Source organism: Saccopteryx bilineata, chromosome 9, assembly GCF_036850765.1.
Source record: "Saccopteryx bilineata isolate mSacBil1 chromosome 9, mSacBil1_pri_phased_curated, whole genome shotgun sequence".
NCBI classification, from domain to species: domain Eukaryota; kingdom Metazoa; phylum Chordata; class Mammalia; order Chiroptera; family Emballonuridae; genus Saccopteryx; species Saccopteryx bilineata.
Window position 1 is genome coordinate 44,493,207 of NC_089498.1, and position 20,116 is coordinate 44,513,322.

Consider the following 20,116-nt stretch of genomic DNA (forward strand, 5'->3'; position numbering starts at 1 on the left):
GACAGGTCACTGGGCAGTGGGATATTCTGCAGCCAATTAAAATAACCACAGAAATCTGTATATTTATTAACAAACAAAAGAAGTCCAATAACAAGTAACAAACTAAGCAAGCTGCAGAACTGTTTTCTAGAATATCGTGATACTTTTAAAAATTAGATAACATCCATGGATGAGAGGATTGCCTAGAAGGCAGCAGTCTGAATTATGTGTCGTGTTTGTCTCCAGGGTGGACAAGTGAGAAATAAGGGTAGAGGAGATTTTTATTTGTCGCTTTATGCACCTTGGAGTAAAAGGCAACATATAATGTAAGTCTCAAGCCCAAGAATCACAGAGGCCTGAGTTCAGATCCCACCCCAGCACTTAAGGTGACCTTGGACAAGTCACCGCCTCCGGATGGTACGTTATCCCGGAGGGGTGTCTCAGGAGAGGCGGTGGAGCCCTTGCAGACAGCCCTGAGTACACGTCCTTAACTCCCGCCTGCTGTGTAGGGCTGCCTGGGTGGCTGACAGTGAAACGAGGTGATAATAATTAGTGATGTTTGTCGGACTGTCACCTACGTCAAGCTGTGTTGTGAAAGCTCAACACATATGACTTAAAAAAACTTCTCAGCCATCCGTTTTAGAGTTGAGGCAGCTAGGTCCCAGTGAGGTGAAGTGACTTGCCTGGGGTTACTCAGCTGTCAAGAAGCAGAGCTGAGCTTTGCATCCTGGCAGCCTAGCTCTACACCACAGCTGAGCCAGGGCTCACAGCCCCGGGGAGCCATTGGCCGGCCCACCCGCTGATGCCCGGACCCCACCCTGCAGGAGAAGCAAGACAAGGCGGTGCTGCAGTCGGAGGTGGCCAGCCTGCGGCAGAACAACCAGCGGCTGCAGGAGGAGTCCCAGGCCGCCAGCGAGCAGCTGCGCAAGTTCGCAGAGATCTTCTGCAGGGAGAAGGAGCTCTGAGGTGGAGAAGCCACTGCCCGTCCCCTCCACCTGGGCCCAGGGGCTCCTGTTCTTCCGTCTTCCGTAGTTTGGCTCTGGTTACAGGTGTGACCAAGATAATCCAGCCAGGGCCTCATCATGCTCCCCATGGACATGGAACCCTGAGAGAGGCCTCTCTGGGGCTGGGAGTGGGGTCTGCTCACGGTCCACGAGGCCCCGTGAGCCACACAGGGGCTCAGGCCTCCCTCTGAACTGTTCGTTTCTGTCCACACCACCCCCAGGGGCCCATCCCGCTGCCCCCACCGAGACTCTTCCTAGGACCAAGCCATCCAAAGCTGTAGGAAGGCAAGAGGGAGGGCAGGAGTGAGTCTCCAAACTCCACAGCTCCAGGAGTTCACAAACCAAGGGTCTTCACCATGTACAAGAGTTGGGGCATGTGGGCCCAGCCCCCTGCATGAGAAATCACAGCGTGAAACAGCCCGCCCTCCCCCCACCCCAGAGCGCTGAGGGCCCAAGTGGAAACCGGCCCGGGCCCTCGGTCCCTCGTGCTCTGGCGCCAAAAAGCATGGACATCATCCCTTCCCAACCCCTATTTCCAAAAACAGCCAGGAGCACTTTCTTAGAGCTTCAGTTATTTCTGGGGGGCCCCAGGATGGAGAGGGCAAACCCCAGCATCCAGAACCAGTTGCTTTGAGGGGAACTCTTTGCACACTGTTTACACAGTCGTTTTCTGTCGGCCCCCTCACCCACCACAGGCCACAGCCCCTGAGCCCTTCCGCCTCCCAGCTCCTGACCAGTCGGGCCTTCATCTCCTCGCTGCTTTTGTTTTCTCTCTGCAAGCCCCTCAGCTCGCCTTGCAGCCCCCACAGCAGTGGAGACTGGGACACCATCACTGTGCTCCCTGGGGGAGCCTTTTGCTGTGCGAACCCCCACAATGTTGATTCTAAAGGCAATAAGGGCAGCTTGCCAGGCAGCCAAGCTGGTGTGGTACTATGCTGTTTACCCGGGAACCAGTTTCTTTTTTTCTTTAAAAACAAACAACAAAATATATATCTTTTCTTTTCCACGTAGAGTTGAGCCAGAACAAGTCTGTATGGCCACAATCTGTGTTCCCCCCTCCTCAAACTGAGGATCAAGGCATGTCCCCATGGCTGGTGCCCAGCAGGAGGACTCAGAGGGACAGACAGGGTGGGCAGGCCCATGTCTTCCCAGTTCAGGAGGCATCCAGAGCAGGGGAGTTAGCATGGGCCTTGCTCAGAGCAGCAGCTTCAGGCTGGGAGCCAGTGCCAGGCTGCCCAGTCCTTGTCCAGAGACCCCCACTGCCTTCTTCTTGGGGCCAGAAATCTCATGGAAGGGGGCAGTGGGGACTGCCCAGGACACAGGCAGTCAGGGAGCCAGAGAAGGGCAAAGGACACTGATCACGTTCCCTGTAGTCAGCCTCTGGCCCCTGGCTGCACTGCAGCCCTGCACATCTGCCTGCACATCTGCCACACCCTCGCCCTCACCTGAGCTGTGACGGGGGTGCGGCTGCAGGTGGGCCTGCTGGGTCTCAGCCCTGGGCACTACTGTGATGTCTGCCCCTCTCCCCAGACCCTCTTTTTGGACGGGTTCTCCAGGACAACCCCATCCCCCTTCCCTCAAACCCTAACCTAGAGCCCACCCTTCCCCCTTTTAAGTTGTCACCTCATCTTCAGATCATTCTAATCATTTTGGGGACCTAATCGTGTACATTGACAAGTGTAAATTATGATTTTGGTTTTGTTTTCTGTTATTTTTTAAAGATCTCTGCAAAACAAATTATTTAATTTGAAGCTGGAGTTCTGATAGCTGAAGATAGCGGCAGAGGTGTTTTTCATATGTTGATTTGTTTCATTTGGATTTTTTATTCTTGTCCTTTTTTTTTTCTATCCCTATCTTGAGATTTTCTGGCATGTTTCTGGAGGTTTCAAAGGAAATAAATGTTTCATAGAAATGGTTTGTGTATTCACTAGCGAGACAGCTGCTTAAGTCACTGAAGAGAGGTGTGATCCAGCGTCCTCTTGTCCCCCTTGTCCCAAACACTGTTACACACACACACACACACACACACACACCCTTAAGAACCACGGGACACCAGCCTTGCAAACTTCTTTTCCTTGAAACCCAAATGACAAAACTGTACCACTCAGAATATAAAAGCCCTTCTTAAGTTAAAAAGAGGTAGATTCTACCTCAGAAGTTACATACTAAAGGTCTGAAAGCTAGGCCCAGCCCACAAAGTTGTGTTTGCTATAGAATTAGTAGTCAACTTTTAAAAATCTGGACTTTGCCTGTCCAGGTGGCGGTGCAGTGAATTAAAAGCGTTGGCCTGGGACACTGAGGACCCAGGTTCAAACCTCCGAGGTCTCTGACTTAAGCCCAAAGGTCACTGGCTCAGCTGGAGCCCCCCAGTCAAGACACATATGAGAAAGTAATCAATGAACAACTAAAAGTGCTGCAACCATTAAGTTGATGCTTCTCATCTCTCCCTTTCTGTCTACATGTCCGTGTCTCTCTAAAAAAAAAAAAAAAATCTGGAGTTTGCACATAAAGAAAGCCAAATTTCCATGTCCTCCACAGCAAACTCAGAACTAAAGGCCCGTGCCTCCTTTGGCTAGGCTGTCCCCAGACCACACCCACCCAGCCGGCCTGTCACACCCCGGCTCACCTCCCGGCAAGAGGAGCCGCTCCCTCTGCCGAGCATCTTGTCTGGTTGGTAGCTGGAGGGGAAAGCTACCCTGCTTCCAGGCCCGGGAGCACAGCCAGGGGGAGACTGGAAAGAGACTGACACGTCCTGTGACCGCCCAGACCTCAGCTGCCCTAGTGAACACTTGCAATGGACCAAACTGCTTTTCCAAATCTCAAAGTTCCATGTGAAAATCCCAAGGTGTGTCCTCAGTCTGGCTCTGCCTGGATCCAAGAGGCAGCCCAATCTCGTGACAGGACTGACCAGGTGGCTGGGTCTCTCTGGCCCACCTCACCCATTTACCTGTCATCGAGTTTGCCATCTCTGAGCTCAAACCCGAGACTTCTCTTAGACCCTTCCCTCAACACCACACACACAAAAAAAATACTTTTCCAAAACGGGTACGTGTCCTTTTTCCAGAGGAGGTGGGCCAGCTATTTCCACATCTAAAAACTAGTGTTCCCAACACTCGTCTGTCCACTCTCCTGAGGCCACGTCCTCAGCTGAGCCGCCCGCCCCCACCAGGAAGCCGTGGCGCAGGCTTCCTCACACCCTCTCCTGGCGCCCGTGGCACACACCATGCACGTGCCAGCCCTCGCGCTCCTCGGCTGTGCCCCTGCCTCACCCCCGTGCTCCCCTGGGCTCCCTCCTGGAGCCTCCCCCCGCCACTCCCGCCCACCCCATCTCTGGCTCTCCTCGCCCAATCTTTCCGAATCCCTTCATCCCTTTGGCTCTCTCAAGACTTTCCTATTGTTCCTTTGAATTTTTTGTGTCCTCTCCCATGAAATCACATCTCCCCGTGTCCTTGTCCTGAGACTTTGCCTGTCCCTGATCCTACTCTGTATCTCTCTCACCAAGTGTGCCTCTCGTTGTTTTTTCTCCTAATCTATACGCCTGGCCGGTAGAGGCACAGTGGATAAGGCGTACACCTGAACTGCTGAGGACGCTGGTTTGAAACCCCAGGCACGCCTGGGCAGAGCACGTATGAGAAGCAAGTTGATGCTTTCCGCTCCTCGCCCTGCCCTCACCTTTCTCTCTCTCCTCTCTGTAAAGTCAGTAAATACAATCATAAAGATTTTACACCAGCGACCTCTGTTCCAGGTCAGTGCTCTACCCACTGCACCACCACAGGTCAGGCAATAAATAAAACCTTTAAAAAGCCTGACGAGGTGGTGGCACAGTGGACAGAGTGTCAACCTGGGACACTGAGGAACAAGGTTCAAAACCCTGAGGTCACCAGCTTGAGCCCAGCGTCACTGGCTCAGCTGGAACCCCCCCCCCCCATCAAGGCATGTAAGAGAAAGCAACAGTGAACTAAAGTACCACAACTATGAGTTGATGCTTCTCCTCTCTCTCCCTTCCTGTCTGTCTGTCCCTGTCTCTCTCCCTCTCCTGCTAAACAAATTTTTTTTTAAATCTTAAAAAGGAAAAAACTAATTTATATGCCCTGGTTCTCTGCCTCCTTCATCAAATCTCTCTTCTGCTTCTTTCCAAATCACTGTCTACTTCATCCGTCTCCCTGATGTGTCTATTTTTTATTAACATTATTTCCTCTCCCACTAAATCTCCATCTCTCTTACCCTCGAATTCCTGTGGCTCTCCTCGTCTGCATCTCTCCAGATCTTTTGCTTCCCTCTTCCGTTCTCTCCTGCTGTCTTTTTTCTGATTCTCTATAAATTTGTTATTCACACATCTGTGTCTCTCTCCTGATCACTCTGCGTCCCGTTTCCCAATCCTCACCCCACTTCACCCAAATCTCAGCTTCTCTCCTAATGTCCCCGTGTCCCTCTCTCCTCTGCTCTTCCCCTCCACTCCTAGCCCCGCACAGGGAGCCGCAGGTGATGTCCAGCACTAGGGTGAGGTGCTTCTGGCATCCTGCCCTCTACCCCTCCTGGCCTAACGGTTTTCATCCATTCCCTTCCCCCAGTCCCCAGCTCCCCGCCTTCTCCTCTTGGCTTTCTGCTGCAGCTGCAGCAGTCTGTTGCCATGGCAACCACAGCTGGCTGGGCGGGAGTTCCCTCCACCCCATCCCCCCTCTTCTCCTTTCTGCCAAGGCAGAGAGGAGGTGGGACAAAGTCAGAAAGGCAGGGTGCAGGGGGGGGAATGGAAGTAGGGACCAGCTCCAGCTGTTAACTTCAGTCACTTCTCCCCCCAACGAGGCCTCGGCTCCCCTTCTTGGTGACGCCCCAAACCAGCCTGGAGAAGGAGGCAGTCGTGGCAGAGGGGTCAGGCCCAGTTTAATACACAGAACAAGTTAATTCACAGCAGAGGCAGGCAATAAAGGAGACTCATTTACAAGAGGGGGCATGCCTGGATTGGGGGAGACCCCCCCAAACCCACAACCTCACCCACTTGCAGTCTCAATTTCCCTTTTTTTAACCCAAACAACAAACACACACAACCACAAGAAACAACCACTCCCCCTTGCTACCTCCAAAATGGTTAGCGAGGGGGGCAAGGGGCAGTCCAGCCTGGCCGGTGGGGATTAGGGTGGGGGAGGAGGAAAAACGAGTCCGTTGCAGAGTCTGTGCTTCTCATTCCCAGCAGGCGCTGGGCAAGGGCCCCCACCAGCAACACCTGTGGCCTTGGCAGGCAGGGTGGGGCTCTCAAAGAGGGGGCAGGAACGGTTCAAAACCATGGTTCACGTCATGCAGTATCCACATTGGGCACCAAAAGGGGACTAAGGGTGGACACCACACCCACCTGCCCTGGCCAAGAGGGGGGAATGGTACCCACTGGGGGGTGGGGAGGTGGGACAGTTGCAGCTCCAAAACTGAGGGGAGGGGCTACCAGGCAGGAAGCTGGCACAGACTGGTGCCCAGTGGAGTCGGTCAGCAATGCTCCTTCCACCCAGCCAGGCCTTATAGGACTCTTTGTATATATTAATTTTTTCTTTTTTTTTTTTTTAAGTTTTTGACTTTTTCTTTAGAAAAAGACTGGGTCCAAGCCCCCGGCTGGCATCCACCACCCCTCGTGCCCGCCCAGAGGCGGGGTATGGCTTTGAGGGGAGCAGAAGCCCCTGGTGCCCATTTGCCAAGGGATGGGGAAAGAGGGAGGAAGGGAGAAGAGCCCTACTGGGCCCCCCAACCTGCAGCGCAAACATTCCACTTGCACAGAGGGAAGGGGGTGGCCCGGCCTCCTCTCAGGCTCCCCGCTACCCCTCTCACTGTGGTGCATTAAGGACGAGGAGAGAGTAAAGGAGCTCCAAGAGGCAGGTGGGCAGGCACCACCCCAGAGGTCCAGGTGAGCCAGAGCCGGGTCTAGGTGAGAGTGATGTAGGCAGAGGCCTTCTCTTTCAGGTGCCGAAGACAGAGGTGACAACTCCAGCTCCCTGTGGGAATGGCCAGAGGACAGAAAGGTGGGCCCCCGTTCAGGGAGGGCAGCCCAACCCCTCCCATCCAGAGGGTAGGGTCTTCACCAGCAGGAAGACAATTTTCCAGCCCACCCACCACCAAGTTGTGCCCACCTCTTCTCTCACCTTCCGGGGGCTCCGCCATGGGGGGGCTCAGGCAGTACATGTGGTAACCCCGATCGCAGTCATCACAAAACAGCAGCTGGTCCTGAGGGGTGAGACCTGCCCAGCTGGCACCCTGGGGGCATGGGCACCAGAAACCAGGGTGGGAGACTGGGGCAAGAGCTAGTCAAAGGGGCTGGTGGGGGACCTTCCACAAGAAAGGGATCCCAGAGGTCTCTGCGCCACAGAATCGGCAAAACCCTGCTTGGCTGAGCAAAACACCCAAGGACTGTTGGTTTGCCATCTGTAGTCTGGGCTTCAGATTCTGTAGAACACTAAAAACGGTGCTAAAATGGTCTGATACCAGCTCTGGAAACAATGGACATGGGTTCAGGTCCCAGCTGTACCATTTCCCTAGCTGGCTGACCCTGGGTAAGTCATTTCCCCTCTCTGTGAAGTGAGAACACAAGCACCTACCTCAGAGGGTGGTTGGGAGGAGTCAGGGAGATGAAGAGTATTAAGTGCCGGGCTCAATGAATGGCCACTAACAATAATAATAATACAGATTACTAGTGGTCGCCGGCAGGGAGGGGGCGCTCCAGGGAAAGGCTTTAGGCCCAACTGGCAACGGTGGAGGTGCCAGGTGAGGAGGCCACCTGGGGACATGTCCCAGGGGAGGTGGGTGGGGGACACTCACGTCATTCTCTGAGGTGCCACACAGGCTGCAGGACTTGCACTCGATACACTGCCAGCGGTAGGTCCGCACAGCCGCTGTCATGTTCACCGTGAACTGTAAACACGAGGGGTGTCCTAGGGACCAAGGGGCAGGGCTGAGGTTAGGGGCCGCCAAGCCTGTGGTCACTACTGACCCAGAGGTGGGGGGAGAACTGACTCAGCCCTTACCCCTGGCTTATAAGGCGAATGAGCTTCTGTGGTCCACAGCCTACCCCCACCATGCCCAGGGTGCCCAGCAACCTACTGCAAGCAAGCGCTGCTGTGGCCACCAGTCTCCTACCCAGCCACCATGACAACCACACTCTGCTCCCCAGAACACCATGGCGACCGCATTCCATTACCCATAGTGCTGTGGCAACCACTTCCTACCACCCACAACACCGGGCAGCCACATTCTGTTAACCACTGTGCAGAGGTAACCACATATTGTGGCAAACACATTCCCCCAGCCACAATGCCATGGCAACCACTGTCCACAAGGAGGGCCCTGGGGGACACCCTGGGGTTCCCTGCAGCTCAAGCTTACTACACAGGATGCCCCAGCAACCAAACTGTTAATAGCAATACTGTGTGATGCCAATCCACCCATCACCCCACTACCCCAGTGCCACAGCTACACTCTACTACACCCAGTTGCCAGGGCCGCCATACTACACTACCCATAACACCATGGCAACCACAATTCATTACCACTGGGCTAAGGCCACCACAGTCTGTTACCCACAAGTTCGCCATGGGAAACCACTATTAACCACAACTTCATGGCAAGCACCCTCTGTTATCCACAGTACCCAGACAGTGGCAATCCATTACTCACTATCACAGCCCACTACCCACAACGTTACAGTAACCTGCTTTTACTTATCCCACCAGGATAAGCACGTGTCACCACCCGCAATGCCAATACAACCACATCCGTTATTCGCAGAGCTTCCCTGACCCCACTCAGTTTCCCACAATCCTCAGCAGTTGAGTCAGTCCGACTAGCTCTTGTTCCCCTCAGTGCCCCTAGGGTGTTCTGGGTCCCCCCCAGTCCTCACTCCTCTGCCTCCCATCCTCCAGATCTGGACTCCTGGAGTCCTCTCAACCCCCACCCCCAGAAGCCTCAGGTGGGGGCATCACCTGATCGCCCACAGTCAGCACAGGAAATGAGGTCCTCAGGACACCCCGTCTTCTTGGAGCCACCAAGGCAGAAGTCACAGTAGCCGTTGGGGATGACAGTGCCATCAGGCCCCTTCTTGGCTGAAAGACAGCAGGCAGAGTCGGTGTGGGCAAGGAGCACCCACTCAAAGTCTGCTGCAAAAGTAGGGGCAGAGGAGGTATCCCTACCTGTGTGTTTCCTCTGTGCTTCTGGGACCCAGGCCAACTCTTTGTAAAACTCTGGGGGTGAGGGGGACAGAGAGAGGGACTTTCACCATAGGCAAGGTTCCACCCTGCCCCCAGCCTCAGTCCCAGGGGTGGAGGCCTAGGTCCAGGCTTGGGGGAGTTGGGGAGAGAGTAGCTACCCCAAGCTGTGCCCAGTAGCAAAAGAGAGTTGGGGGCCCCAAGTAATTCTCATCAGTATCTCCCCATTTCTTTGTTATCAGTTGACATGTCCTCTTTATTAAGTGAACACATGGCAAATACAGCTTCAGGAAGAGCCCCTACTTCCCCGTGCACACACACTTCTATCAGCTACTCCCAACTAAGCCCCGACTAGATAAAAATTGAGTTAATACCACTAGCCGAGATCTGGTGTGGAAAATTCTGAACACAGCTGCCTGGGTGTGCAGAGGGGAAAGGACAAAGACACTGTCCTCTCCCACGAAGGGATGGGCACGGAGATGGTTTCTCCACGGACAGAGCCTCCCTCCAGGCTCTGCCCCATCCTTCACTTTTTGGGGTGGGCATGGGATTGGCATGGATGATCACAAGGGGCTCCCAGGCCACAGACCTTGCCCCTCCACCAAAGCTTAGAAGAAGGGAGAAAGGGAAGCAGGAAGGGAGGGGAGTCATCTATCACCCCCCTCCCCAAGCTCTAATTGAAACAATAAATCAGACCCAGAAATATTATGCCCGGCCAGGAGTGAGGGAGAGAGGGAGAGAGAGGGAGGGGGAGAAAGAGAGAGAGAGAGAGAGAGAGAGAGAGAGAGATGGTTGGTTGCCATGGCAACCCCAGAGCCAGCTTCCCCATGGTCGGTGGGGGGAGGGGACCGCTGAGCTGGAGATTTTCCAGAAATGTTTAACGTGCCCCCTCCCTCCCAGGCTCCTCATCCCCCATTCCCGGGGCCCCTCACCAGCCCCAGCTGGCCTGCCTGCTCACGTTTATGGTTGTTTTTCCGATGGAAGGGCAGGGCGTGGCGCTCGGTGTTCTCCTCCCCCTCCTCCTCAGCCAGGTGGGTGTGAGTGTAGTGGTAGCTGAGCCCGGGCCGGTTCTTATACCGTTTCCCACAGACTGGAGAGCAGAGCGAGCAGGGAGGGCCAGTCAGCCCTCCCAACCCCTGCTGCCTCCACGGTGGCCTCCAGGATCACACCTCCCCCTCTGCCATAGGCCTGAGCTTCCCCTCACTAGGGTCCCAAATAGGAGGGGTGGCGGGAAGGGACTGGTCCCTAGACTTCTCTCTCTGTCTCTCTCTCTCTCTCTGTCTTTCTCTCTCGCTCTCTCTCTCTCTCTCTCTTTTTCCCCCTCTTCAGAAGGACTCACTATCACAGACATACGGCTTGTCTCGGTCCTCCAGGGAAGCAGCATCCTGGCGTTTCCGGAGACCCCCAATGCCATATGCCTGCAGAAGGAGTCAGGAGTAAGGAGCAGCCATGGAAGGGAGGGAACTAAAACAATGTTCATCCTGAAAGTTGAATCACAGCTCTGCCACTTTCTAACAGTGGGCCTTAAGTAATTCATCCTCCGAGGTTCAGTTTCCTCTGTGTCTGTAGCCTAGGTATGAAGACTCTTCGAGCCTGCTTTACAATCTCTGGTTTGCAGATGGTTTAATATAGCTGAGCCTCAGCCTACTAATCTGTGAAATGGGTATAAGATCCCCCCAGCTGTTCTTAGGGTTAAATGAGGTCACACTGGGGCGGGTCTGACCGCCATGCCTGTTTAGTAAGTGAGGTCTGCTTTGAGGGGAGGGGTGATGAGGAGATAGATACCTTTCCTTTGGCCCTGTTTTTCCTCCTGGGAATGTCATCCTCCAACTCTTCCACCTCGAGATCATGTGGAAACTCCAGCAGTTGCTGTTTCTGGGCACCAGAAGAAGGGAAACTGGAGTCAAGAAAATGGGGGGCCCTGTTCTGCTTGGGGAGGGTTCTGTGCAGAGCGGGAGATTAGGGTGGCAGGGCAAGTCAGGAGGTCTCCCAAAGAGGTGAGGTGCGGGAGGACGAAGACTTAAGATGTCACAAGGCCCTAGGGATTCCGGGGAGGTTTCAGAGCAGGAATAGGAGGCTCCGGGGCAGGAGGCAGGGGTCAGAGAGCAGCTGCGGCCCCTGGGAGTGGTCCTACCTGGCAGTCCATAATGGCTTCCTCCTCCTTCAGCTCAATCTTCTTCTCCCCTGTCTCAGCACACAGGAGAGCCTCAAGGACTGGACCTTCTGGGAGGCCACCCTCCTTCTTCAGGGGTGCCTCACAATCTGGGGACAAGGCCATGGGGGAGGGTCAAGGGGGAAGTTGACCCTGAAGGACACAAACACCCAGTTGGGGGAACCACGCTCACAGAGGGAGGGAAGAGGCTTTCCCACTCTCCACCAGCAGCAGAGTCAAAGATTCAACTATACACCCTGAGAAGGGTGCTCAGACCCTGGAGAAGACACAGCCAGACCCACAGGTTCTCTGGGACACACTCAGAAAGAGACCCAGCCAGACCCTTGTATATTCCTAAGCACATGGAGGCGACCCAGCCAGACCCTCACACCCAGACAAATAGAGAGAGATACAGACAGACAAACAGGCACACATGGGCATACACAGGGGATATACAGACAGATCATTTGAGACGTAGCCAGACTCACCTGGGGAAGACATAACCAGACCCTATTATATACCTGGCCATACACAGGGAAGACATAGACACACCTAGAGAGAATCACTCTGATGGATACATATGGACATATACATGGAAGATACAGACAGTCCCCTGAGGCAGTCAGACACACCCAAGAAGACACAGCCAGGTAGACACCTGGACCTGCTCTATCTGAACTCACAGACACTTGGATATACCTGGACAGGGAAGAGAAACAGCCAGTGACTAATAGTACTGGACACATTGAAATGATAAGGCCAGACACTCTGGTGGATGAATACACATGGCCAGAAACACACCCAATACACCAGATTCTAAGGGAAGAGAGCTTCCCAGACATTCCAAGCATTGGGACACTTGATGGAAGAGCAGCTGGACACTCTGATATACAAGACACAACACACACACACACACACACACATACACACACACATGAGGAAATAAACCTAATACAAATACACTTGGAAACACCAAGTGTCAGACACTTAGACACACTCTTCTACAAACCACAAGAGTTACAATCACACGCTGACACATCCAGAAATATTCAGGCACCCACAGAAAAAAACAGAGCCAGATACTCGGATAGATCCCAGCTCCCAAGGGAAGAGATACAAAGGCTGGATACCACTAGACACACATAACAGACACTACTCTGCTCTCAAATACACCTGGGCCCATGTCAGAGAAGATACAGCCCAAAGCTCAGTCACTCGGGGAAAACGGGAGAATCTCTACTACACCAGGCACACTCACTCAGACACTGGCTGGGAGGGAGATAAGGTGAAGGCTCAGACACACACTGGCATCTCCACACTTAGCGTTGCTGGGGGAGCGCATAGAGGTCAGCCACCTCAGGCATGGACAGCTTTACCCACCGATCTTGTACTCGCAGGGCCTGAGTCTGGGGTCTTCCAGAATGTTGAGTCTCCGTTTCTTTCTCCAACAGCGGGCGGGGTACGTGTAGATCTGTCCGGGAGCCAAACCTGGAGTGAAACGGGCTGTAAGACCAAGGCTGAGATGCTGCCGCCCAGCCGTGCCCCCGCCCTCCCGGCGGGTACCGGGCCCACGGTGGGTCTTCTCCATCCAGATGTAGCAGTTGTTCTGGGCCACACCGGTCTGAGAGTCGAGGAACGGCAGGCGCAGGCTGCGTTCCGCGCACAGGCGCGCGTTGTAGCTGCGGCAGTGCTCGATGGCCTCGCGGTAGAAGTCTTCGCCTAGGCTGTGAGGGGCGGTGAGGGGGCAGGAGGCTGTCAGCAAGGGCAGGTGCACCAGGTTGCCCCGCATTCCTCCCCTAGCCCACCCACTAGGAATGGGTGGACAACCTCATCTCTCCCCTTCTGTATCTTCTGGACTCAGGAGTCCCCCACCACACACCCGGAGTGGGACTCAAACAGGCCTTGAGCCAACCAGTGGATATGCACACTATAGAAACAAAAATACATTGGACCCATCCATCCATACGTGCAGATATCCAAACACACAACACAAACAAATCACACAAACTCGCACCAATTCACACAAAGAGATATATCCCAAGACTCACAAAGAAGAAACAATCTCACATATGTGCACACACATATCTACTGAAAAATAAATATCCCAAGTCACAGTGTAGAAACATATGCCACACATATATCCATGCACAAATATGCATCACATATCCAAAGACACACAACATAAATAAATCAACCACACAAAGACACAAAACGTGCAGACAGATCAGACACACCACACCACACATATACACACACTCAAGCATGTAAGCACACATACAGATGCACAAATGTTAAAAGGAATGTTAAGGTAAACTACCCACAAATCCATTTACACATATATCCAAAGACACAACACAAACAAATCACACACACACGCACACTATACAAAGAAATCATACAGACCCACACAGGATAGACATTCATTCACAAAGATATATAATATAGAAACCAACATCTAAAATATCACATATCCAAACACACAAAGACACCCATATACAACATAGAAACAGATATCTACCCATATTCACACCAAAATTTACACATAGATACATGCATACCTACATATCCAAAGACACAGAACACAAATGATGAACAATTTCAAAGGACATGTACGCACACTCAAAGACCCAAATATCTAGAAACCTAGTATAGAATAAAAGAAATGAAACATCCCCACACACATATCCCCCAAAAACCAGAAGGCAAACAAGTGACACACATTCCACATACCAAGACAAAGATAATGTGGGCTTCACTCAAGTTTACCAAGGTCCTCGCACCCCCACCCCTCCATTCTACCCTCTCCCTTACCCCGGGGGTCACAGGGCAGGACGTGACCCTTGCCCCGAAGAGGACTCGAACAGGAATCCGAGTTCCCCACGCCCTCCGCTCCTCCACAAACAGCGCGTCGGACCCCGTTCTTGCCAGAGACCCATAGTCACACACTTGCACCCCCGCGCAGCCAGGCCCAAGGTGACAGCCCCCCAGACATCCCATCGGCCCCACCCCCAGCCGCCACACACACACACACACACACACACACACACACACACGCCCGCGCGCAGACCTGCCTGCGAGTTCCTTCACTTCCTCGCCCCCCCTCTACCCCCGCCCCTGCATCACCTCAGGGGGCCGGGGATGACCGTAGCCATCTTGCTCCCTGGGTCCTGCCCCCAGCAGGTCCCCGCCGGGTCGGTCCTCCCAGCGCTCAGGCGGGCGCAGAGGCCGCCCATCCATTCATTCCCGGGGGGCGGGAGCACGGGGGCCACAGCCAATCAGGGGGTGGGGCGGGCCCTTTCGGGCCATGCTGGGAGTCGTAGTCCAAGCTTGGGGGCTAGCGGGACCCCGCGGGGAAAGGGGTGCAGAGGTGGGGCCTAGGCAGCATGCACAGTCACTCACACACACTCACTCATACACACATCTGGTCTCATGGGAGTACATTCACACGCACAACTGGACTCACACCCACACGCGACTGTTTACACAATTCACACGTATACTCACTGCCGCCCACAGTGAGACTCACGTACACTCCACTCCCACACCCCACATACTAACACACATTTACACTCACACACACTTCAGTGCCAGGAGACTCAGAGACACTTTACAGGTGCCCACACAAACATCCCACGCACATGCAGACATTGGCTCACTGACACCACCTCCTCCTCACCACCCTAGCACCAGAGAGCCCAACTCTGTCCTGTCCCACTAGGAGCTGAAACACTCGCAGTGACCCCGCCCAACCTGCTCAACCTCTTCGCAGGCCTGACAGTGGCAGTGTTAGTTAGGAGCTGTAGCCACACTTCCTAGGTTCAAATCCTGGCTCTGCCACTTAGTGGCCATGTGACCTTGAGCAAATTATATAATCTTTCTAGGCCTCAGTTTCCTCATCAGGGTGGTGCCTAATTAGATTGTTGTCAGGATTAAATGAGTAATATAAGTAAAGTGTTTTAAAAGGTACATTCATTCATTCATCCCACAAAAAGGATCTAAGCCCTGGTCAGATAGCTTGGTTGGTTGGAGCATCGTCTTGAAGCACAGAGGTTGCTGGTTCAATCCCCAGTCAGGGCACATGCAGGAACGGCTCCAAGTTCCTGTCTCTCTCTCTCTCTCTCCCTCTCTTCCTCTCTCGCTGAAATCAATAAATAAAAATTTTTAAAAAGAATCTGATATGTACTAAGATGTAAAATGGTAATATTATTACCATTATTAGAAAGAATAATGCCTGGCACATAGTAAATGCTCAATAAATATTTATTGGATGAATGAATAAATATACTGAACACCAACCATGTACAGGACACAGTTCTAAGTGCTTCACAGGGATTCATTTAGTCCTCAAAATGACCCCCCTTCCCAGCTGGGGTGATGTTATTATTACCTTCATTTCCCTGATGAGAACTCTGAGACACAAGGAGGTGAAGTTAAATGCCCTCTGCTCCTGGAGGCTATTTGAAGGTGCAAATGAGGGAAGGATTCACTCCCACAGACATCTGTGTCCCCAAATGGACCTTACCACCTTCTCTCTCCTACTGTCACCCACAGTGACTCAACTCAATCCTAAGGGATCCCCAGAGAGTGAGCTGACTCACCTGGTCAAACACTTAGTTTCTCCATGCACACATCCCAAGCCGTCCTAGTCCAAACTTTGTGTTTAGGTTTGAGCCTGCACATGTATGAAAACACCCACCAACATCCTGTCCACCAGGATGTCTTCACCTCTTTAGTTACTAGACGCCCTCATCTCCCGCTGGTGAGAGAGACCCTCTTGGGCCTCCCACCCCGTGGTCACTTCTACACACACACACACACACACCTCTAGTCTTAGACCCCTTCCACAAACTCTCTCCATCTGCTCCAGGTAATGCCTTGAAGGAGGGAGTCTCTGCTTCCCATCTGGCCCAGACAAGGGGAGCTGGCAGCCCCACGCTCACTCTGGCCTTCAGGCCCCTGTACTGGCCACTATAAATGTCATCCACAGTAAGCCCTGCCCCCTGACTCATTAGCTCAGCTCAGACTGTGTGTGTCCTTGCCACCTTCCTATCTGACCTGCCATCACCCTCATATATCCCCAACACACCCTCTAACACTATTCCCCACACCTCTAGACTCAGAAATGCTGGCTTGCTCCTGCCCTAACCTAGAACTCTCAAATCAATTTGATTAATTTGGAGCCTTAGTGCAGACACCCCATCTACTTCTGGAGGCCTTTGTCCACCAGCACAATTTGACCCACAGACCCAGGTGGACACTTGGAGAGGGGTCTCCCTCCCTTTTCTTTTTTTTTTTTTTTTTTTAGATTTTTTAAATTTATTCATTTTTTAGAGAGAGGAGACAGAGAAGGGGAGAGGAGCAGAAAGCATCAACTCCCATATGTGCCTTGACCAAGCAAGCCCAGGGATTTGAACTGGTGACCTCAGCATTCCAGGTCGACGCTTTTACCCACAGCGCCACCACAGATCAGGCCACTCCCTCCCTTTTCTTACAACCCTCATCACCTTCACAGACCTCTCCCACACTTGAATCCCCAGTTCTTTCCCCTGCCCAAACAATACTCCTATCTTCATCCCACAGTGCTCTATGGGAAACTGGACCACAAATGAAATCAGTATTGACACTACTGTACTATGAATAATCACTAAAGTTAGTTAGGGTCAGGTTCTACAAAGTGCTCTACAAAGATCAAGCAGCCACCCAAGGTAATAAGAACCGTTGATTCCCCAATTAACAATGGTAATACTGAGGCTGGGGGAGGGGGAAATGAATGGCTTAAGCTGGGGTTTGAATGCAGGCATTCAGAACTCTCAAGGGCTGCACGCTCCAGCCTCCTACTCCCAAGATTAGACTTGCACATTCTTTCAGGAGTCCCTACCCTCACCCCTGCAGAAGCTTCTGAAGGTGAGAGCAAAGGAAGGTGCTGGCACTACCACCCCTGTGCTGACTCTGGTCTCCCAAGTCCCTGCGATGGGCTGCCCCACTTATGCTCCTAGGGAACTAGGCAGGATCAGAGTGAGGAGGCCTGGATATCTGCCTATAAATCCACCAAGGCACAGGAACCCGGTCCCAGCCAGCTGGAGGGTATCCCTCATAGAGGAGACATCGTTCTGTGTGTATACGACTTACAGTGAGAAGGAAGCTGAAAGTTGTCCCCATCACACACCATCTCACACTGACCCAAGCTCCACACTTGCTCTCCAAGCCCTCTTTTGCTCATCGCAAAGCCACACGTGTAGTCATGTGCCTATGAGCCTTCCCACCACACCTCCGCTCCCTACCTCTCCCAACTTTTCCCCACTAGAAACCAACCACAAGCAACTACGGGGGCTTAGGTCCAGCCACCCGGCAAAGCCCTTGGGATGAGGGGAGTTCTTGAGTCCCACCCCTCTCCACACCCCCCAAACATAAGAAGCTCAAGGTCAAGGCGGCGAGATCACACGGTAGGGAGAAGGGTGGGGGAGGTAACCCGGGACCCCTTTGTGCGGTGCGCGGGCAGTCGCCCTTGGTCTCCTCCCCCAGACCCGGAAAGAGAGGGGGAGGGGAGTGCGCGCTTGCCAGCCTGGGAGGGAGAACCCGAGCGGCCACGCTCCTGTCTCTCCGAGCCCGCAGTCACCGCCTGAGAAAGGGGGTGGGGAGAGCTGGTACCTTGGAGACCCGGGTCCCGACGAGGGCGAGAGAGAGAGAGATAGAGGGAAAAGGAAAGAGAGGTGAAGAGATCGAGGATGGCAAGGAGAGGGCAGATAGGGGAGGAAGGTAGGCGCAAACCCTGGCATCCTGGTTCCCAGACACTAGGCCCAGGAGTAAACTAACGCACGGAGAAGGGACGAGGACAGTGAGAAAGGGAGGGAATCCTCAGAGACTGAGGGAGCTCAGCACCCTCTCCGGAGGCATCCAGTCCCCAAGATGAGAGATGCTCGAGTTAAGATGTGTATGAGAGAGAGGAATCCCACGGTCTAAGCTGACCAGTGCATCGGGGCTTCTAGTTCCTGAATACCCAGAGAGGAAAAACGGGAGACAACAGGAATCTAACCGGGAACTCCCGACGTCTCAGCTCCCACCCAACAGCCGCAAGAGCCGAGAAAGAGGGGGAAAGAGAAAGAGGTTTTGATGAGGGGGGAAAGGGTGGTGGAGACCCTAGAAACTGAGGTCTGGACTTCGGTGTGGGTACTCCCAGCCCCATGCCGGGGCGGGCCCGCCGTTCCTCATGGCACAGAGAAGAGATGGAGGAGGAGGAAAGGGAAACCCCTACCCCCACTCTGGGTGGGGAAACGGCCTCCACCTCCACCACCCCCCAGCCCGCGCCACATTCCTTTACTGACAGCGACAAAGAAGAGGCGCCCCCGCGACCCTGAAGGGGTTCCCAACCCCAACCCCAGGGAGCGACAGGGGGTGGTGGGCCCTCCAGGGAATATAGGGGCGAGCTGGCGGGGGCGGGAGGGGGAGCATTTCACTACCATCTTCGCACTGCATCCTCCTCCCCAGCGAGAGCCGGGTAAGGGCGGAGGGGATGGAGGGACGTGGACGGCGGGGACACTCACGACTTGAGCGGGTTCTGAATGGCGGTGGCCATGGCCCGCTCGGCTGGGCCGCCTCCGGCCGGGGGCGCCGCTGCCGCCGCGCGTGGGCCCAGCCCGGCCTGCGCTGCCCGCTCTACCGCCCAGCGCACTACGATTTCATTCATTCTTGGGGCTGCGGCGCGAGCGGAGCGGGGCGGGGCGGGGGCGGGGCTCAACCAATCCCCGCGCCTCCCGGCGCACGTCGGGACGTGGAGACTAAGGGCGCACGGCGGCGCCCGAAAGAGCCCCAGTACGGACTACACGTCCCAGGAGGCGTAGGGAGGACCGTGCGCCCATTGGCCGCTAGGGATACTGGGCGGGGCTTGGTTCGCCTCAGAGCATCCTTCCCTCTAACTCGGGCTGCTCCGTTCCCAACTAGGGCTTTCTATCCTGCAGGCACCACAATCCAGGGAGCAGGTGGTCCCTAGCTTCTGGGTCTTCCCAGGGTATGTGGACGACAGCAGACTCTGTCGTGTATTCTTGTCTATGCCTGCTTCTTTGGGCATCTCTTTTGTGTAAGCCAGCCTGAACAAGCACAGAGACTAATCAATGCCTTTGTTCATTTCTTAAGTGTCTTCTATGTGACAAGCATTCTTCTAGACACTGGGGATACAGCAGTGACCAAACAGAGTCGCTGCCCTCAAGGAGTTTGCCTTCTAGTAAAGAAAGGCAGATGATAAACAAAAAAATTAGAAACGTTCATTTTTTTAATTAATTAATTTTTTTTTTTTTTTTTTTTTTACAGAGACAGAGAGTGAGTCAGAGAGAGGGATAGACAGGAACGGAGAGATAAGAAGCATCAATCATTAGTTTTTCATTGCACGTTGCAACACCTTAGTTGTTTATTGCTTACTTTCTCATATGTGCCTTGACCGCGGGCCTTCAGCAGACCGAGTAAACCCTTGCTGGAGCCAGCGACCTTGGGTTCAAGCTGGTGGGCTTTTCCTCAAACCAGATGAACCTGCACTCAAGCTGGCGACCTCAGGGTCTCGAACCCGGGTCCTCTGCATCCCAGTCTGACACTCTATCCACTGCACCACCGCCTCGTCAGGCGATAAGTTCATTTTTGAGAGTGTTAAATACTATAAAGGAGTAGCCTCTCTGAGATGACATTTAAGCTGAGACCTGAGAAGTGGCCAGCCATGCAATATTAGGGGAAGGAGAACAAGCTTGGCATGTTCAATGATCAGCAAGAAAGCTAGTATAACTGGAGTAGAGTGAGGGAGGGAGGAGACAAGGTTGGAG

The 20,116-nt window shown here is 53.7% G+C and overlaps 2 protein-coding genes across 12 annotated transcripts in view; one reads left to right on the forward strand and one right to left on the reverse strand.

The window, feature by feature from the left end:
* Positions 1-2,886, forward strand: part of SIPA1L3 (signal induced proliferation associated 1 like 3) — a 337,072-nt gene extending 334,186 nt beyond the window's left edge. For 5 of the 7 annotated variants that reach the window (XM_066242143.1, XM_066242139.1, XM_066242137.1 and 2 more), the window contains one exon: positions 804-2,860. In XM_066242143.1, coding sequence (XP_066098240.1) covers positions 804-944 — 141 coding nt within the window. In that variant the 3' untranslated portion in view covers positions 945-2,860. Of the gene's footprint in view, positions 1-803 lie in introns of all 7 variants that reach the window. The other 2 variants (XM_066242138.1, XM_066242141.1) reach the window with 1 other exon arrangement.
* Positions 2,887-5,853: 2,967 nt separating this feature from the next.
* On the reverse strand, positions 5,854-18,923 carry DPF1 (double PHD fingers 1). 5 transcript variants are annotated; one of them, XM_066242570.1, is made up of 12 exons: positions 18,854-18,923; positions 12,876-13,036; positions 12,693-12,800; positions 11,295-11,422; positions 10,946-11,035; positions 10,500-10,578; positions 10,119-10,250; positions 9,146-9,196; positions 8,939-9,058; positions 7,779-7,891; positions 7,106-7,187; positions 5,854-6,958 (listed from the first exon to the last, which is right to left on the reverse strand). In XM_066242570.1, exons 1-12 carry the CDS (start codon positions 18,883-18,885, stop codon positions 6,888-6,890), a joined length of 1,167 nt encoding a protein of 388 aa, XP_066098667.1. In that variant the 5' UTR covers positions 18,886-18,923; the 3' UTR covers positions 5,854-6,887. The 5 variants fall into 5 exon arrangements, with proteins under 5 accessions (XP_066098667.1, XP_066098666.1, XP_066098665.1 ...); XM_066242569.1 differs by having other exon boundaries at positions 7,106-7,217; XM_066242568.1 differs by lacking the exon at positions 18,854-18,923 and adding an exon at positions 14,436-14,502.
* Between the last annotated feature and the right edge of the window lie 1,193 nt (positions 18,924-20,116).